Below are 20,577 nucleotides of genomic sequence, written 5' to 3'. Positions count from 1 at the left end.
CTGCCAGCTTCCATCATAAGTAGAGTGTATCTCCAGAAGGTGCCTGGCTGGATTTAGAGATTTCAGGTAAGAGAACATCCATCAAAGCCTTAAATAAGTGATTCAGAAGGTTTCAACCTGCACTGTTAAAACCCTGCATTCCACTTCTAATCCCTGCAGACTGAACCCTGATCACTTTCCTTCCAAGGGACCAAGACTCGGACCAAGATTTATCTGCCAGAAGCTGTCACATAACTGAAGTACATTTTAGTCCCTGGAACAAGTAATGGCAAAGAGGCCAGTCCTTGCTATTCAAAGCACAACATAAATTCCCTCTTAAGACAAGTTTGCCCTCAGCTCCCCTCCAGGGAAGCTGTATAACCTTGCATTTTTCTGACGGCTAAATCATTCCTTCACGTAACTGCACCCAGGCAGACGGAAGCGGGCAGTAAGAACTGTCCAGCTCTGCCTTTGGTGCCGGTAGTCTCTGTTCCTGTAGTAAGGTCCCACGAGCAGCCAGCAATCATCCTACCAAGGTCTCACCCATAGATGAGAGTTTTTGCCACCTTGTAGCAGAAATTCCTGTTATTCTTCCTATTCCCAGCAGAAATACGGATGTTTTACTCTCATACTTTGCACAGTTCCTATTAACCTATCACCCCATCTCTACTTCACCACGCTTCAATGTTACTTATTTCTCATCCTACACGATTTTCTTATGTTCCTCATGCTGGTAACAGCTTTGTGTTGCCAGTAACTGTTCTTTCTCTGCTGTTACTGACGAGAGCCTGTCATTATCTTGGCTATTCATAAGTCAGATTAATTCCCTGCTCATTTCAGAACAAGCTTCAGCACTTCCAGGCCCTCGTGATTCTCTAGGAGTCCTTCACTCCTCCAGTCCCCTTAAGAAATGCTTGTTTGAATACCTCACTCCCATATCCCCCAGCCAGGACACTTTTCACAATCCCCACATCCAAACAGTCACGTCCACTGATCTGAGCACATCAGCAACCCACCCTCATCCCTCCCACATCCCCTTCAAGAGGGAGTTAATTACTGATCATAAATTTACCCAATGTCTCTGCCCCTTCTCACGCAGCCTCGTGACCTGCCATCACATGCAGCCAGGACTGCGGCAGACCACGGGCACAGGCATGCTCTCAGCACAGCGGGGCTCCGTGCACCCCCTCCACCGCGCCGCAGACCCTCCGTACCTGCACAGGCTGGGGCTCTTCTGGCACCGACACGGGCATCGGCACCGGGATGTCCAGTTTTAACCATGGTGGCTTCTTCCGCTGTAAACTGCTTGTGCTGTCATGTCGCACCTCCGACATCGTCCCACGTTTGTCCTCAGGCCTAGGAGAGGGGAGGAATCACAGTTGGGAGGGGGCCAGGCTCATCCCTGACACGGCGCATGGCAACATAGCCGAAAAGAGCACTCTCCTCCAGGCTGTGACTGATGGGACCCAAGCCCTGCGTTGGATGACTTCCCAAGCTCCTCATGAGGGTTCAGGAGTCATGGCTTGTGTCTGTGCTGGTCAGACAGGACCAGAAACTCAGAGGACACGGCACATTTCTAAGGCCCGCAGGACCTCAAGCCAGGTGCAGAGACTGCAGTCACAAGTTTGACAGTCACCTCCCATTAAGATTTTTGCTGAGACTACTGTGGAATCCAGCCTCCTTAAGAACCAGTCATGAATTAAATCTTAATGAGATCTGGATCCAGTCCAACCAGCTAAGTAACTGCAGTACCAAAAGCCACTGACCTCCCTCTAAAAACAGCTTGTGACTCAACAGGCACCCTTGCCCACCCAAAGCCAAGCACCACACTTGCCTACCTAACTACTGCTTAGCAATTAGCAAATGGCCATTTCTTATTGCTTTTTCTAGACTCCCTTAAATGTAGTCATTTTCTAGAAACACAACATAGTGCACAGAGTAATACAAGTATAGCATGAATATTAGAGAACTGGCATTAATCCTGAACTGAGTGGTTTTCAGACATAAGCAATAATGATATGGTGTTTAAATAAAAACTGCTGTGTTACAGAAACACCAAAGTAACCAGCGTGACTCACTGTCATCTTGCCCGCTCTCCTACACTGCATCTTTCTCCCTCTGTTTAGGTTGCATGCATGGACAGGGACTACGCAACTCAGGCTGGCAGAGCACCCACTTTACTGTGCAACAATTAAGAAAACAGATTTCACTGGAGGGGAATCAGCTCAGAGACCTTCACAGGTACCTTTCAACCTAAGTTATTCTACAAGCCCATATTTCTTCCTCTCCTAGCACACAAGCAATTGCAAGCTAGCAGTGGGAAGCATGTGTGCTCAAAGGGACAACAGATCCAATTCCCTCCCAGCCCCCTCCTTGCATTGTTTTAGGCCATGGATACCATCGGGGACAAAACAAAGACAAATCAAGAGTCCCAGCCTCTTCCCCTCCCCATGGTGGACAGATGGAACAAGCATCCAGTTAACTTAGCAGGCACACATGATTTGAAAGGCAGTAGGAGGAAAGCTCTCTGTTTGGATTAAAACTCAGTACTCTTACAATGTTAACACAGTAAATTTATTTTAAATGTACGAGTCTAACATGCAGGGAGTCTTCCTTGATAGTGGCCAAGTCCTAGGACAGGACTAGAAACAGCGGGACCTCCATCCTTGGAGACATTTACCACTCAACTAAACGAGGCCATGAGCAGCCTGAATTAGGCCTGCCTTGCACAGCAGCTGAGCCAGACAACCTGCAAAAGTCCCTTCCAACCTAAATTAAGCACTGGTTCTCCGAAACACGCGTTGCCTTTCATGGCATTTCCACCATATTCCCACAGCTCACTGCAGCTGCTCTGGAATGGGAGCTGCATGAATGGTGAAGCTTACCATTGCAAAAGATACATGGTGGGGGGGGCGGAAATAGGTCAACAAAAGGGAGTGGGGGATGACCTGGATTGGGTTAGGAGAAGAGAATCTCATCTAAAAGGAGCTGAAGACCAGCTGCTAGCTCAGTCGCGTAAGCTGGGCTGGCTGCCAGGAGCGCCGTGCTCAGCTGAGCCAGAATGACAGAAAGGGAGGACTCAGCTGTAGGTGGATGAAGGTTGGGTTTCAGCAAATACCACAGGCCCCCAAAAGTCTGGGAATTCACGATCTAGCCTGTACAGACATGCCCTTCGTACATGCACCACAGTCCTGTGTGCAGACACAGTGCCATGCATTAGAGGGACACAATTCCTTACTTCCCTCCACCCCTAGCCACAGGGGTGACTAAACACATCTGTCCTAACTTCCTACGAGATGAGAATAGTGAGAGTATTAGGGAGACTCCCACCTGCTCTTGTAAGGGTAAATCCGCTACAAGACCGCTTTCAGCCTTGCATACAATGTGGGCAAACTTGTCTTCATGGTGAGTTCAGAAAGCAAAGCAAATTTCTCATACCTGAAAAACTCCCTTGGTGCAACGCAGAGAGCTCCAGCACTTACCCCATGAGGGTCACAAACATCAGGTCTTTCTGAGATGCTCTAATCAGAGACCAGCCAAGAGGGATAGAGCCTACCTATTTCACACATGCCCCTTACAACACAACTCAAGAGCCTCCTCCTCTGAACTAGCAACTCTTCATTTTCCAGCATCTCTTCAATGAGCAGACATCATTCAACTTCCTTCCTGTCCATCTACAGAGCTGCCTTTCTGAGCAGGTGCTTTGGTGTAAAGCATACAAACATGTGTAAGATTTGCAGGTTTATCAAATGGTGAGGCCAAGCCAGGAAGGCAGTGAATGAATCACTCCTGTACTGCCCAAGAGCTGCTGCAACAATGCTGCGCTCTGAAAGACTTTCTGATTAAATCTGTTGTCAGTCCCCCTTCCTAAACTGCCACGGACAGGGATGTCCACGTATCCAGCTAGTTTCATTGTCACCCACACCTACTGGAGTATGGGAACCTCCAGCAGCATGCACACATGCCACATGCAAAGAGGAGGACAGAGCATGCACACACATGGGGTCAAGCTCGTGGCCTTATGATTATCCCCAAAGTCAACTCAACTTTGTACTTTAGGCAAGAAAAAGATGTGAAGATGAGATTCATGTAGCTGACAGAGGCAATGGACTGCTGTCTTCCAAACTTCAGCAGTTAAGGAGTTCTTTAAAGCCTTCTTGACCCAGAGCACGGGAGATTGGCATATGGACACAAGAGGCAGCTCTCCACAAGGTTGATGGTGAGAATGAACGTGGATCCAGCTGTATACATAGATGTATGGCTGTGTACATAGATGTACATCATCTTTGCAAGGCACGTAACATGCCTTATTACACCTGGTCCTCACTCAGACTGCTGCAGTCACTAGTTTCTGTCTCAGCTTTGCACTAAAAGCACATTCCGAGTTTCACACTAACCCCTTGATTATTTTTAGCGGTTAGTGTTTCAGGATACAGTGTCCATGTATTTGTTCAGGCCAATGGGCTTTGTTTCAGAGTTGACTGCATTGACATATATTTCATTTGAATGGTCACATATCCTCAAGTAATCCCAATTTCTCAGTACTGTCCTAACAAGTGTTTTCAAGAGGTCACTGACAGCAGCAGGATAGGAACATGCACAGCACAGCCATGCAAGGTCAGGCTAAGCGTCCATCTAAAGCCCGTATCTCATTTCCAATAGAGGATGCCTGGCAATGGGTACAGAGTACAGGATCACTCGACAGTCATATCTCCCAGGGCAGTCACAGCAAGTGCTATGAATAACTAGGGAGCTTCCTGTGCCAGAGATGTCTCTGCATTTGATGTTCTCTGTACCCATTTCCATATCCACCTAATGATTTTTCTTCCAGAATTTATCCAACCTATTTTTTAATCCAAGCAAACTTTTAGTATTTGTAACCGCACATACCAAAGACCTCCACAGCTGAAACATGGGCTGTCTGACAAGCCATCTTCTTCAGTTTGCCTTTAAACCTGCCATTTCCTGGGTTCACTTGATGTCCCTTAGTTCTGGGGCTAGAAGAGTGAACAGCCTTTCCCTATCTCCCTTCTTCACATCAATCCTGGCTCTAGAGATCACCTTCATGCCCTTCGTACCATCTTCTCTTCCCACGAACACAGCGGGATCCACATCCAGCTGCTCAGGCCCTGAACAGGAGCTGTTCCAGACCTCTCACCTGTGCTTGTGGTTTGCAGCATCTCCCAAAGTCCAGAAAATGTTCCACCAACCTAGACATCTGCTAAATATCTTCATGCTGGGTAGGTGGAAATGTTCATGCTTCCAAGCTTTTGTGAACTGTTACTGGGGCTTGAAACGCAACTTTTGTAAACCATCAGGATAGCAATTCCAACGAGTGACATCAAGAGAGAAGTGTCTTCTATTACCAAAACCACCTAAGAGCCATTGGAGACGTGGGTAAGGAGACTGGGAAAGGGTGGAAGGGCCTGATACCTGCCTGGACTTCTCCCAGTGCTGGCACAGTCCCAGTCCTGGTGCCACCACCCGCACTGCTCAGTCAGCTCAGTAGCTGTTCCCTCAGCATCACAAAACTGAGGAATCTGGAAATACAAACTCTTCTCCAGCAGACAGGCTGAACGCCCAGAATTTGCAAATCTAGCTTCTTCTAACTGATCAGCTGCATGTACAACTGTAGTAGCAGCACAAAAATGATTAACAAAGTCCATTTCAACTAAAACAAACAAACAGAAAGAAAATACTTGTATATTGCAGATACTCTGGGAATGTCATCTTCAAAATCTCCATGCCAAAGCAAGGTCACAGTACCAGAACGAAAGCCAAATCCACTCTGTGTGGGTCAGGCTAAGAAAGAGGGATAGTGCATTAAATTCCAAAGTTGGCTCATGATCAAGAAAAGCTGCTTAGTGAAATCCACTGACCCGAACGGAGTAGGAAAAGCCTAGTACAGAAGCCTCAGCATGCTCCTAAAGCTGACAGGCATCTCAAATACATTCACAGATCTGCACAGTCATTTCAAATACAGACCATCCTTCCATTTAAACAGACAACCGAAGCTATTCCCATGTTTGATTTTTTTCTTCCAAAATTTCCATTTTTACCATTTTCCCATTGAAAATAATTTTTTTCCCAAAAACATTCCAAGTGGGGAAAAAAAGGAAGAAAAAAAAGCTAATTCATTCAACCCTACCATACAAACACACATTATCTTTTTCCAACACCACCATTCCTCACCAGTACAGTGTGTGCATGTTCTTACAGAAACCCCCAGGAGATAACAGACACTGGGGCTATTCCACTGCAATCAGATCAACACGTCCTATGGTCAGCCTCCAGCTGGTTTTCTCCATTTTTCAAACCCCCATCACTGCAACAGCTGTATTTGCAGTACCTGGTATGCAGAGTCCCAGGCAAGTCCCGTGTACCTGAAGTGGTCTGCCCCTGCAGCTATTCCAGTTGAGGCACACCGGCAGGCATCCAGGTGGAGAGACAGCAAAGAAGCCGGGATCCTAAATGTGTTCTCCAGACAGAAAGAGCCAGGGGAGACAGCAGGCTGCTGGCTGTGCCTCTCTCACCAGGATTTCTGCTGGCACAGCAGGAATAAGGCAGGAAGTGCAAGGAGAAGAGGAGCAGTGGGGTTTCAGCCTCACGGCTGCCAATAAAACCATCTAGCATGGATCAGACCCAAACAGTTACAAATATCTCAAATACCAGGCGTGAGCCAGACCTTTAAAACAAGCCAGATGGAGGGGCTGAGGGCAGGCAGGGACGGGGAAGGTGGCACCAGCCTGTGACCGTGCACTCTTGGGGAAGGCTGTTGAGGGCATAGCAACACCCAGGCTTCGGCCAAGACCACCACCATGTCCCACCACAAGAAACTACCTTGGAAATGGAACAAGACCATCAGCACTGCCTTGGCAGTGGCCCCATGCGGGGCTCTCTCCTGCTTTCCTGACCCTCGTTGCCGAGCTTGGAAAAGATGCCATAAGGTTTTGCAGACCCACAGGCTGCCAAGCAGAAACTGGGGTCTGAGCAACCCAGGTGGCTCTGGGCAAAAGCCTGGCAGTCAGCAAGGCAGACACACGGCCCTTCTAGCCCTGCTCAGCAGGGAGCTGGCAGGACTATTATTCTCACACACCGCTCACTGCCCCTCTCACTGCCCTCCACCATACACAAACACCATACACAAGCTCTGCATGAGCGCTGGCAGAGACTGATGCTGCCTACAACAGCCTGCACCAAATCACACAGGCAACATTTCCCCTAGGAACTGTTCGGGTTGCAAGCAAACCAATCTGACAGCTGGCTGCTGCCCAAAGAGCCGTCTTGCCTTACTCCAGTGAGCCACTTCAAGGTGGTTTACCAGCACAAAACTAACCCTAGCACATTATTTCCTGTTGATCTGACATCCTGAAGAGGCTCAGACAATTTCAGATAAGCTCTGTGCAACCTGAGAGAGGAAAGGTAAGACCAGCTTATTCGGTGACAGCTCAATTTGACAGCAGCTTTGCTGAAACATCAAACTACAGCCTTTGTCCCCTGCCTGGATGAAACAGCGCTCCTCCATCCCCAGCCTAGCAGATCAGCACTTGGGGAACTGTGTTTGCCCCTGCCAACACTCATGCCACACACTGAGCCCCTGCACTCTCCTCTGGAGAGGGACCAGACAAGAGGACTGGGGAACAGCCAGCCTCTTATTAAAAGACATAGCCTTCCTGCAGGACAGTGCAGCACATTGGGAAAGCCTGTCCCTGCCCAAACTGTCTTTTAAACTTTTTGTCAAAGTAAAACATGGAAGAAACGGATCTGGGGTAGCGAAAGCCTTTGCACAGGCTCCGATGGAACAGAGGCCTTTGCCTTGTAGACAGTGAATTTAAATGCACATGACCTTCCTTCTGAGAGTTTTCAATCAGTGCTCTAGAAAGAGCTAGAACAGGAGCTACATGCTTGAGCAGGTGGCCATAAAACCAGCATGGTGGCCATGAAAGCAGCCCTTTCACAGCTCCACCAACACTAGGGCTCTGTGCTTGCCTAGCCACCTGAACAGTCCTAACAGACCCCTATGTCTCTCCCACTGTCTACCAGAGTCAGGCTTCAAAATTGAAAAGATCTAGCGAATGCTCTCACATGAAAGATGCCAGCACTGAAAGATGTTTCTGGCATGAAACTTCCCTCAGCAGCCCTTTCACAGCCCCACCAACACTGGGGCTGCGGGCTTGCCTAGCCACCTAAACAGTCCTAACAGTGCCCCTGTTAGATGGTGAGAGAGACGTAGGGCACTGTTAGGACTGTTAGGTGGCTAGGCAAAAGTTGAAACTATCTATTTGCCACTGGGATCATGTGGAAAAGCAGCACGCAAGCACTACCGTAGAGCTGCACCAGCAGGAACCCACCAAGGCAGGGTGAATGCTATGGGGAAGGTCTTTAAGTTCTGTGGATATCGGAGCAATCAAGGCAGCACTGAGGGATCTCACCGTTAACCACTTAATTTAATTAGCTGAGAAATACCAGTGGAAACTTCCTGGCTTGGAAGAGGCGAGGCAGGCTCCTAGACAGGAAACGGGAAGCTACACTAGAAAAAACCCAAGGGTTTGGATTTCATGCAAAGCCCCGTAGAATGATACTGTTACGCAAGAGGCAAAGCTTCAACTGGGACCCACTGAACATCGAGAAGGCTCAGCTATATACAGAGCCAGAGGGTTTTAAATATAGGTAATAAAAACATGTGCAAGTGAAGTCTGAATCTATGTGAGCCAATTCCATGATCAGGAAAGCAGATCTCTTTGAGCAACTGATTTTCTTGATTTTCAGAAAAAGATGTGGGTCATGATGGAAATCAACTACAAATGAGCTCCTACTGGAATGACATCATTACAAGCTTTCAAAGCAGCTTCACATGAGACCTGAAGAGTATCCAGGTCTGGTGCGCTCATATAGAAGCGAAAGGAAAAACAGGGAGCTCAAAAAACTCTTTGATTCCTGTTAGTCCCCAGATCTGTAGTTGAACTTCTCCAAATACAGGTTAAAAGATGACCTGCAATTGCAACCTGCAAACACTCAGACAGGCAACAGACTCTGATCTTCAAGGTCCTTTTATTGCAGTAGACAAAAGGCAGAATAGTAACAAGAACACAGAAGCCAACACTCAAAATTCAAGCTATGAAGACATCATGGCCTCTTGAAATACATGCAAGCCAACAGAAGAAGGAGTGCCCCCAGCCCTCTGTGTTGCCCCCTCCTCGTGCTGGCACAAGCATCCCTGCAGCTGTCGGGTGATCCACACTGGGAACCAACCCACATTAGCTCAGCAAAGAAAATGGTTTGTTCCAGCCCAAGCTCTTCCCTGATCCAAGTCACCACATGGCTCCACAAACACATGTGCCAGCAGAAGGAAAGGGGAAGAAGCAGGAACAACAAGAGCAGCTGGATCCAGACGACTGGACTGCTTCTCAAAGCAGCACAGTTGAAAGCAATCATGAAAACATGGCCAAAAACTCACACTTGTACCACTGTGGGAAGCTAGCAATTATCACAAGGGAGGTGGTGGGTTCCGCATCTCTTAAGGCTTAAACAGTCTTCTGAGAAGTGGCCTTAATGCAGGCGTTGAGTGCAGCAGGAATAAAATACTACTATATCACCAGAGGCAGAGTGAATTTTTGCCGGGGTAATTGGACAGGAAAACATCCAAACGATCCACAGACTTCTCTGGAGCTGACAGCCAAGCCTCACGCATAGGCAGCTTCCACAGAGGGATTCCAAGGGATGAGTTTCTTCCGCTCACCTATGGCCTGTGGCACCCACAAAGCAACTAGGTGGAAGGGAGCCAAGTACAGCAGACTGGGCAGAGGGGCTGCCTTTTCCACCTCCCAAGCATGTGTGACCCAGATGACAGAAGCAGGTTCATAGCACTAGCCAGCATGCCTGTGTCCCAGGCCCACGCAGGGCCCAGGCAATGAGCAATCAGCATCCAACTCCACCTCCTAGAGTAAACCCAGTCCAGAGCCATCTAAAACCTACCTAGGTACCAGGAAGGGGAACAGCCTGAGCAAAAAAACATAAGTAACAAAGAGGGGGGAGCAGTGGGAAAGCTTCTGGAGTACTTTGGCATCCTCATCCTGTTTGTGTTTCTCCATGAACATACCCTGCAGCGTTGCAGAGAACGCCAGCCCGGCACCACATGCAATAGCCACATTTCCAGCAGAAACATCCTAATACCCTGGTCACAGCACGCCACTTATAGGCTACATCTGGGCATGGACTGATGACGATACCTGCTAATAGCTCCAGCGACGCTATGTCAAGCACAGGGGAGAGAAGCCAGCACTGACCAGCACTCCCATTCCTTAGGGAGACCAGTAGAGTCAGCACTAGCTGGTCCTCAAAAGGAGCTGGTTTCCACCTAGAGATCTATTACAAGCTACCAGATGGCTGATGCATCTCAGCATGCCTATGCAGGAAGCCAGCATACTACCGTTGGTCCAGTGCCACAGTGAAGGTAGCCAGAATGGATAACAAGTATAATCACATTAGCAACTCAAATATTAACAATTCCAATCATAAACAACTGACTGCCAGCACTGGAAGTGCATTCAGAGGAAGGATCAGCTATGCAAGCCTTGCTCTTGCACCCTATTCAAAGGTAACCACAGCTTCCCTCTGGGTTGGCAGTGCCTGCACTGAGCAGGCAGAGCCCTTCGCTCTGAGGTCCCCAGCAGCCTCAAAGCACAATTGTCTCAGTACTCTGCCTGGGTCTACGCATTCTTCAGCGTCACTAGAGCTCCTCATTAACAAAGAAGCCGGAAAGAGTGATCACAGAAACTATTTTAGTACACACTTAACTCACTGCAACAATTCAATGGGCTCCAGAAGACTCTGTTCTGGATTTATTTTCATTATTAGTAAAATAGATGCACTGTAAAGTACTGGCTGATCCACAAGTACCATGGACACAGTCATTGCCTCAGTTATACAGCAAGGTAAGTCACAAAAATGCTTTTGTCAGCGCAGCCATGACCGCACATTAGAAAACAAAAGACAAAACCAACAAAATCCTACCACTACATTTTAACAAAGGTATCATTTTTGCATTGAAATGCTACATTTGTAGGTTTTTTTCTACCAGCTCTCATACTCATGACAAGTACCATAAGGATTCAGGACAGAAGGAAAGCTAGGAACGCAGCACTGGTGTAACTCGCAAGACAGCAGTAAACACTGGCTCTGGTTGCTTTTGGAATAGCTGCTGCCTATGCACCCACTTCAACAGCAACTTTCTTGGTAATGCCTCTTAGTGATTACAACATTGTTCATTTAGAAAATATGACATCAATAAACAATTGATGGAAAAGCAACTGCCAAAACTAGCCACCTCCCCTAGAAAGATTACAATACTCGAAACAAAAAATTGTGTTAGACCAAAAGCCACCCAACCTCTATGGCAAAGACTCTCAGTACTAAAAGCAGCTAAGAATCACTGTTTGTTGCACACTGGCAAATGAGATCAAAACTGCCACAAATGACAACATTTCCTATGGAAAGTTACATAAAACCACACTGAATAGCAATCTAAAAAAACCTTAGAGGAAATAACAATAACAAACACAGGAGCCACCAGAAGACAGACTTTATATTCAGGAAGGATGGAAGCAGCAGTATCTGAGCCATTCAGGCCAGCTTTCTTTCTATGTTCCTTTGAAATTCAAAGCATTCTCACTCACCAACACACACCTGCTTTCTCTAACATGACCATAGTTCTGTTCACCTGGATAGAAGTAAGAGAACAAGCCTGCATCCACCAGCAATGCCCACAGCAATGAGGCCCAATGGAGATCCTTCGAAAGAACAATTACAAAGCCAAGGACTCGGAGCAGAGCTGGTTTGGCTGGAGTTGCTCTTTCTAAGCATTAGCTGATTTAGCCAGGGACACAGGAGAGCTAGCCTGCCAGTCTGATGCTTCAATTTCTACTCTGCTAGTGCTCGACAGCCAGCCACAGACCATCTCCTACGTTGTCTAATTGGAAAGCAGTTGCAAGAAGAGCTTGTCTTGCTCTGCAGGTGCGTGTACATATGTGTACATTCACATGCGCCCAATGCACCAACTCATTTTTTAACACAAATAGAAATAATCATAATTCTAACTTTGTTTTAGCAAAAAAAATTAAAAATCAAAGTGAACCATACTTCTTCAATCTGAGTGATACTGTTCTCCGTGATACTACAATCCCAGAGCAGTCAGAGAAAAGGAAGGTACACTCACGCTTTTTGGCAAAACAACTCACAGTCTGCTGTCTTCTACTTTAAAGCATTGGGCTTTGAATTCAAGCGACACAGAAATATACCTCCCATGTGCTGATTGCTACAGGGCAGTAACTCCTGAAATACGGAAGCTGCATTCATCAACCCTCTGTCTGAGCCCTCAAGATTTTAAAATTCAAGCTGTTATAACTTTCACTGAGTCAAAGCCAAGTGCTGGACCTGTAGAACAGTAAAAGCAGCGTTCTGCACAGCTTCAGGATGACCTCATACGGATTGTTCCTTTTTAAAGAAAAAAAAAAAAACAAACCACCACCTAACTTCAAAGCAGGGATTGCTGCTGACCAGCAGAGCAAGGGGCTGTCTCTCAGCAAAGTGGAAACAGGAAGGGGAGGAGGCGGCAAAGGTAGGCTTTCCAGAAAAGGCATGATCAGGCATGTCTTGATATCTCTTCTCCCCCTGGGAAGGCTGTACTGTGCCAGGGAAGTATTCTGCAATGATGCTTCTTCTGAGAAGAAAGTACATTTCCCTTAGTAATCACTGTGTTTTACAGATGCTCTGATTACTAAGGCAAGGTCTGTTTGTTGCTAAAGGCCCCAGAATTTGAGAACGTATCTGCTGCTCAGGTCTGTACCGCGATAGTTCTAACATTTCCATGGTATGCAAAAAGTAGCTTTAATTTTATTTGAAACAAATGGTTTATCTACATAGCTGAAGAGTGCACCCAAAGGAAATTGCAGCAAGAACAAGCCTTAATGTCAATCTGATATTTTCTGTCTCTGCAGCAAACAGAGCACACGACCAATGAAACTTGCACTCTATAGCTTTAGGAGATTTAACAGTTAAGGTTACCATGAAGAATAAGCTCTCCACCTTCACCAAGTAGCAAACAGCCACTGTTTGTTATTCAAAAGGATTTAACCATAGTTCAGATGATTTATTCAAAAACTCAGCTACTAATTTTCTCGTTGTGGCATCATCCCAACACACATTTTAAAAAAAAACCAACCACACTTCCTCATTCCTACAGCAGCATGGACTGAAACAAGTATGAGAGATGTGATCTTAAGTGGGCTTCAATCAGTCCTGGACAGCAGCTAGATGAGCAGGACCAAAAAAAGAAAAAGAGCAAGCAATTGGAAACCCCTGAAGTTCAACTAACAAGGACACAACAGACACAATTTCCACTGCTCCCTGTGGAAACCTCACTCTCTCAGGGCTGCCACGGACCTTCCCGATGGCACAATCAAGCCTGCCTGTGAAAAGAGAAGGGTTGGCAGACACGCCTTGCCCTCCCCGCACTGTGCTGGAGTGAGGGTCTTTACGAGACTGTGCAAGCAGGCCTGGATCGCAAGAGCACACGCCACACACCGAATCAGTCTGGGGTTCTTCAAGGACACAGAAACAGGGCTGCCAGCACAACTGTGGGAAATGCTGTCTAATAGATCCATTTCCTTCCAAGGGTAAATCTTGCCTGTTGCCTTCCTAATCTCTTGGTACTAATAGCTGCAGGCTGGGATTGTCCCTTCATAAATGTTGTTCTGTTACTTGCATGGTGGGTGCCAACCTCAGAGGGAAGTTACTGGACACTAACGGAGTAAGCAACAGGTCCTGATGTCCATTCAGTTCAACTGGTTCATCTGCTAGTTCTGAACAAGGCAAAAAATAAACAAACAAACAAGACAAAACAAAACCCCAACAAACCAACCAACCACAGAGCTAAAAAACAAAACCTGCCACTGGGGAGACAACTACCTGCATGACCCTGGACACCAGGGCTTCTCCTCTGAGGAAACAGACCATCTTCACTCTACTTTCCAGCAGCACTGGGACATTCTACCCATGATCCAGACACAAGTCCCACTAAATTCAGGTTGCGGCTCCCACAGCTTAAGTCGAGATGCTGTCACGCTCTCAGCAGAGAGGATGCAACACAGCTCTCTGAGCAGGCAGGCAACACATACCTTCTGCGAGTTACTTAAAACTACAGCAGGTAGGTAACCGGCAGCAGGGAGGCAACCCTAAGTAACAGCACCAGATCGTCATATTTCTTGGCTGTTTTGTTCCACCTAGATGATGAAAAAGTCAGACTTGGGGCTCAGCACCTCTTCACCTGAAAAGAAAGGAAACTAATCCACATCTAAGCTCAGGGAAAATGCGAAGGAAGGAACCCATCCTCGAGTCTTAAGTATTTCTACTGAAATGGGTCATATACCGGCAACAGGCAGGTGGCTGCAGGAACAGCAATTAATAGAAGTGTTTTGTTGGGTCACAGTTAATACTGGAACCTCCGAGAAGGGCGCATGGTCTCCACGCAATGCCAAAGCCTCCAGAGATAACTAAGGAAGAAAGGCAGCAACCACAAGGGAAGAATCTTATCAAAGACTGTTCTGCTGGATAAAAGCTCTAGAGATACAGACAGAGAAATGTCAGGATCTTCAGCTCACAGCCAGTCCCACCCAGCAGGCAGTATCCCCAGCAGCACACAGTGTGCTCTGCCAACCTTTTTCCTGGATGCATTGAATGGAAGAGGAAAACAACCCAAGACTCCTGGTCATGTTGCCCATCTCAGGCCTTCAGCACTAACCAGGCTGCGTTTGCCCTGCAGAGAGATCTGACACACTGAATTATATCTGAGCATGTGGGCTCTGTGCCCAGAATAAACTGTCCTATCATGCCACACTCAGCAGACCCTGCCTCTTTCAGGGGAACGTGCTGGGACTTGCTGGCTACTCTCTGGGGCTGGATTCCAGAGGAACAGGACTGATGACCCCAAAAGGAATTCCTATTCCTGCGTCGCAACCTTGCTCAGCGGCAGTCTCATTGCAGTCCCCACCACTAAAGTGAAACAAGCCATCTGCCAAATCCAGTGACGAGGCGCTGGCCCTCTCCAAGGGACATAACTCCTGACTGAGGTGACACGTCAGGGCCACACGTTCTCAGCACCAAGCCACAGGAAGGACAAGCTTGCTGGAGAAGAGGTGCCTGCTCTGCTGGCAAGCAGTGCTCTCCGCATCCAAAGCTCGTCACCCTGGCTGAAGCCTACCCAGTACAGAGCAAGACATTCCTGAGACCAGGGCCAGCCCATGGCTTTCCCCAGAACCTGAAAAGCCAGTTTGTAGGCAGATCTCTTTCAAGTGTATTGCTTAAAAAAAAAAAAAAAAAAAAAGGCCTGTCATGGGAAGTCCCAGAGCAGAACTAGTTTTGTGGGAGTTGCTTTTACGCTGCGCAGCATTAAGCTCCTTTCATGGGAACGCAGAGGAGCAGGCACAGGCACACCGCTGACACATGGCCACAGTGAGAGCCACCACCATCCAGGGGTGTCAGGACCGATGAGCACAAAGACCACAATGAAGTTTGTTCCCCTGTTCCAAATCCACAGCACCTCTCGGGAGGCTGGCAGGGTCCCAGCTCAGGAATGGCAGGGGGCTCCCCACAAGCCTGCACACAGACAGCAGAGACCTGGGCTGCCAGGCAGTAGCCACAAGGATCTAAGAACACAAGAGGGATGCAGCAGGAGGGAGGGATGATAGCTGTTATTAGAGCAACAGAAGGTTAAAAAAAAAAAAAAAGGCAGACAAGCTTTCAGGCACACAAGGCCTTTCTTAAAGTCCTTTTAACAATCAAAACCCCAAGGATGGAAGTATCTGAAAGTTCATCTGTTTCATCCAACTACATCAACCAATCTAACACGAGTTATCACCTGCTCTTGCAAACCCTACACCACCGAGATAGAACAGCTGGAGAGCAACATATATCCACGCACTGGAGTGGAGACCCAATTCTTCCAAGGGTCTGCTCCCCGGCTTGTCCCAAGTGGGCCTGTTTTACCCCCGTGGTCATGGCACAAGGGCAGCTACTTGTCTTTGCTGCTCAATCAGCCTTACTGCTATTAACACCCTGTGCTCAGTCCTCGTCCCATGCTTCATTCAGAAGCGCCTTCAGCTTTGCTGCCATGTCCCTTCCCGTTACGTGTGACTATTTTTTCCTTTACTGCAGAAAGCACAGCTTTCTTCCCAGAGGAAATTAGCAGCCATGGGGACAAAAACAGGAAGAAAGAAAACAACTTCCTGCTCGCTCTGAGACCCAGCCTGGAGACATCCCTGACCAACACTGCTCACCCTGCCGCAAAGCCAACCTGCAGGAGAACCAGCAGCCAGAACCAAGTCTTGCACAAGGACTAGCACCGGACAAAACTCATTTGTGCTGCCACTCACCTCTCCTGAATTACGTGAGAGAAAAGCGCAAGTCAAAATATGCACAAGGGGCACTTTGGCACAGCAGGACTAGCTACACATGCTACAATGGGGGGAAGGACAGCTTGCTTTCTGAGGAGCCCAAAAGGACTCAGCACTGGGGGTGCAATCCTGCAAAAGCTTTCGTGTTGGACTGCTGTGATCCTCTGCTTTGTGACAGCCGTGCAACACTGTGAAAAGACCTCAGGGACTCGATCCAGAGGAAAACTAACCTTCACATGTAAAAAGCAATATGATTTCCACCAGATCAGCTCACAAGGTGGCTGCCAAAAGACCGGTGCCAGCATCAGGGGAGGGGTGGGTGGGAACGCGTGGGCAAACGATGGGACCGGAGGGGCCTTTCAGCCCCAGCATGAACTTGGATCAGCCGAAACGAGCCATGAACGCTCACCTTTACCCACGACCAAAAGCACCAGGGTCACCAAGCTCCCAATATCCCAAGAACAGCGGACGAGCCAGACCCCGGTTCTCCGGGGACGTGAGACCACACAGGTTCCAACTTCTGCCTGTCACTGACAGGACCGGGCTCCCACCTGAGGCACCGAAGGCCCTCACGGGGCCGCCACCTCAGGGCGCCGGCCCTACACCGCGGTCCGCCGAGGGCCGTTCCCTGCCCGGCTGAGGCGGCGCGAATCGCGCCGCCTCAGCCGGGCAGGGAACGGCCCTCGGCGGACCGCGGAGCTGCCCCTCACGGTCGGGCCGCCAGCAGGGGGCTGCCGAGCCGCGGCTGAGGCGGCCGGGCCGCGGGACAGGACGGGACGGAGCCCGCAACTCACGTGTGCGCCGTGCCCCGGGGCAGCCCCCGCCCGGCCCCGCGTAGGGCTCCCCCCTCCCCCCCCTTCCTCCTCCTCCTTCTTCGTTATCCCCGGTCCCGCGGTTCGCACTTACCGTAAAGGCGGGTAAGGAGCAGCGGCGAGCCGCCGCTCGGGTCGGGCCGCCCCCCAGTGCGGCTTAAGGGACCGGCTCCGCCGAGCTCGGCCCGCGTAGGGCGCGGAGACTCCTCCCCCGTGCCAGGGGCCGGCCGGCCGGGCACGCCATTCACAGCCGCGGCATGCAAATAGGAGACGGGAATCGAGCCGGGTTCGGCGGCGTGAGTCCCGCCGGGGAGCTGCCAGCGCCCGGAGCCGAGGGACGACGCATCCCGCCGCGCCGCCGCCCTGACTCACGGTGTAGGAATGCGCCGCGCCGGGCGGAAGCCACCGGCCCGCCCGCGGCCCCCGCAGTGCGGCCCCCGTGGCCCCGGCCTGCAGCCCCCGCCTCCCCTCCGCGGTTTTGGGGTCCGCCTCGGGGGTGGGCATCGCCCTTCAGGCGCGCAGCCGCCGACCCCCAGCCGAGCGACAGCGTTTAGCTCCATTATCCACGGGCTGCTCCCGCGGCTCCTGGAAGCTCTGCCACCCCGGAGCGCCCGGCTCCGGCAACAGCCGCGCCGATCCCCGTGTGCGGAGCCCCGGGGCCGGGAGTCAGTCTCGGCACTGCTGGCGGCCACGCTCAGCGGAGGGGCCGGGCACAGCTGAGGTGCCAGCGCCCGGCCAGGCCTTCCCCGGCCCCGTTGGCACCCACGGGCAGCCCTCACCTCCGTGTCTGTCACAGGGGTGGCGTGCACTGCCCCCGCACAGAACAGCTAACGCTTGGCTGGCTTGCTCCCAGTCACCTCACTCTTTCCTGCAGTTTCACTCTCCTTTACCTGCTCCTTGCTTCATTACCCGCCCCCTCCCCCCCCCCCCCCCGACTTAGTCCTGTGTTTCCCATCAAGTTCTACACAACTCCTCCTCCAACCATGTGGTTAGCATATCATCCCTTCCCTAAGCTGTTTCTTTACTCCCAGCTTAAACATTTTCCCCTTCTGGATGGCATCCTCCCACCTCGATTGCTAAGCCATCCTCGCCTTTGTCCTGGGATTGTTGCCGAAGATTTCTCCATCCGTCCTCTCCGGAGCATCGGTCAGCATGCATTGCTCACGCAGAGGTTTGCTAGAGCTCCAGCAAGGCCCGCAGCATGCACATCCCTCTTCAGCGGGTCCCCAACCCACAGCTGCAGATGTTTTTAATATTAGTAATAACTAGGGGGGCGCATATTCCTTGCCATCTTACTGAATCCTCCCTGCCAACCTGCGCGCGAGAGCAATTGAGACGAGCGGGAGAGCCGCCGTCGAGGGGCCGGCGCTCCCTGTGAAGGGTGAGCTCATCGGTACCGCACCCACCCCTGCGCGTGCCCACGCACGGCAACGGCATCCACGCTTCGAAGGCAGCCCCCCAGAGAGCCCTGCTAACTACATTGCGTCGTGTTAGCTAATGAGCAAACACAGATCAGCCTCAGCGAGTCCTGGCTGAGGTGGAGACCAAATTGTATGCAGAGCCCTGACCATCCGCAAAACTTAACAAGCACAAATTATTTTCAGATGTTTCTACCACATAAACATGGAAAAGAAGTGTCCAGTAACGTAACAGAGCAAAGATGAACTCGCAGGGCCCTTCAGCATCTCCCAGGAGGAATGCTGTGGAGCCAGAGTGTGACTCTGACCTACTCCCGCTCTCTCTTAGCCTCCTGCCAACAGCGCATGCATTTTGCAAAAAACCAAAGCTCTGTCACTGAAACACAATTTGTTACTCCTGTGTAACACTCCTGCAGACAGTACTGCTAACCCCATCCCAAGCTCTCAATCCCCCAGTGCTTCCCTGCCCAGCCTGCCTGCGTCTGTGGGGTGGGATTCTTTTACCCAGCTGCGGGCATCTCCACTTAGTCGGATAAAATCTGCCTTCTTGGTCAAGAATATGCCCTCCTTGCTCCCATCGCCACCCAGGGTGTTGCTCCTTCAGCTCACTGAGTCCTATAAGCATAACATATATGGGATAGGGTGACTTACAGCCAGCTTCTGACTGCTGCTCTCTCAAGCACGAGCTGGTGCACGGCAGCAGTTTGGTGTTGAGGGGACACTTCTAGGCTGTGAAAGGGGAAAGCAGAGCTGTGTCACCCACCAGTCCTGGTTTGGAGCAGGTCATCCAGCCCAAGAGCCTTTTTTGTTTTCTCCTTCATGAATGTTTGCAGGGAGTACTTCTGTTTGAAACATGGCCTCTGAGGACCAGCTGAAGGAGAGCTCTCTTCTGGTGCTTGTTACATTTAACGTGAACATGTGATTACATGAATTTGCTTCGTTCTTCTCTGCTGGAAACTGGAATTTCCTCCCTTCTGCTTGAAACCCATGAGAAACTGTGCTCTTGCCACAAGACGTGGTTAAAACCCAACGAAACATATCCATCAGCATGTGAAGCACAGAAACTTTTACTGCTGCAGCTCACTTTTAAACTGCTCCTTCAATGCTGGGTGAGCCACACACCTGCCCACTTACAGCCAGGCACTGGTGGGTCTGCACCGGCCAGGAGAACAACCCATGGGTACTTCACACATTTGTTCAATACCTCTTCTTCATCAGCACCCCATGGTTCTCCCTCCTGCATGCACATTTATATGCAATGCTCCTTGGAGCACTGATCCTGTGTTATCAAGTATTAAATCGGGCAGCACTGTATATTGATTATACATCCAAGTAGGCAGATGGTGGTGTTGGCATGTGTTTATGGCCACCGCTGGACATGTGGCACCAGGGAGCCGTGCAATGCTTCAAGCCAGCGCAGCTCCTTTCCCCTTCTTACAGCCGGCATGCGTTGCCTAACACTTATGTTATGTGAGGACAGCTGGGACACACCAGGAGCACAGAGGTCTATTTTTATCTGGATTGCTGGTTATCGAGACAGATGATTTGATTTTGACCTGCTTTGTTCAGGGTTTAGGCCAAGAAAGCATCCCAGTATCCAGCAAACACAGCGGAGAGCATCAGATTGCAGCCTTCGCGGGGAAAGCAGGAGCTCCCCTGGCCTTCTGGAAATACACGGGTTTTGCAGTGCCTCCTGTGCTGACGTGAAGCAGCGGCGCAGCCCTGGCAGCTGTCCTAGCAAACAGGGAAGAGGTCCAGAAAGGTCTGGGATTTCTTCTGAGGAGGATTAATAACACACAAACCCAAGCAAAGTTCCATGGAGTTTCAAATGCAGGTGGCCTGGCCAGGAGCCAGAGAGGGAACTGCCAGGAGCGAGAAGACGGGGATTCCCCTTGGGGAATGCATTTCCAGGTTGGACTG

The 20,577-nt window shown here is 49.9% G+C and overlaps 1 protein-coding gene across 7 annotated transcripts in view; it reads right to left on the bottom strand.

Moving 5' to 3' along the window:
- The window catches only part of RHBDF1 (rhomboid 5 homolog 1), a 38,746-nt gene extending 20,275 nt beyond the window's left edge, over positions 1-18,471 (bottom strand). Inside the window, exons 1-2 of one of the 7 annotated variants that reach the window (XM_054843374.1) lie at positions 18,308-18,471; positions 1,194-1,335 (exon numbers count right to left, since the gene is read on the bottom strand). In XM_054843374.1, the coding sequence (XP_054699349.1) occupies positions 1,194-1,313 (120 nt within the window). In that variant the 5' untranslated portion in view covers positions 1,314-1,335; positions 18,308-18,471. Of the gene's footprint in view, positions 1-1,193; positions 1,336-6,328; positions 6,347-16,836; positions 17,038-17,333; positions 17,674-18,018; positions 18,113-18,307 lie in introns of those variants that run through there. The other 6 variants (XM_054843375.1, XM_054843372.1, XM_054843371.1 and 3 more) reach the window with 6 other exon arrangements.
- Positions 18,472-20,577: the final 2,106 nt, after the last annotated feature.

This window comes from Grus americana, chromosome 15, assembly GCF_028858705.1.
Source record: "Grus americana isolate bGruAme1 chromosome 15, bGruAme1.mat, whole genome shotgun sequence".
NCBI classification, from domain to species: domain Eukaryota; kingdom Metazoa; phylum Chordata; class Aves; order Gruiformes; family Gruidae; genus Grus; species Grus americana.
Note: the sequence above shows the minus strand (reverse complement) of the source record. Positions and strands in the feature narration are given on the sequence as shown.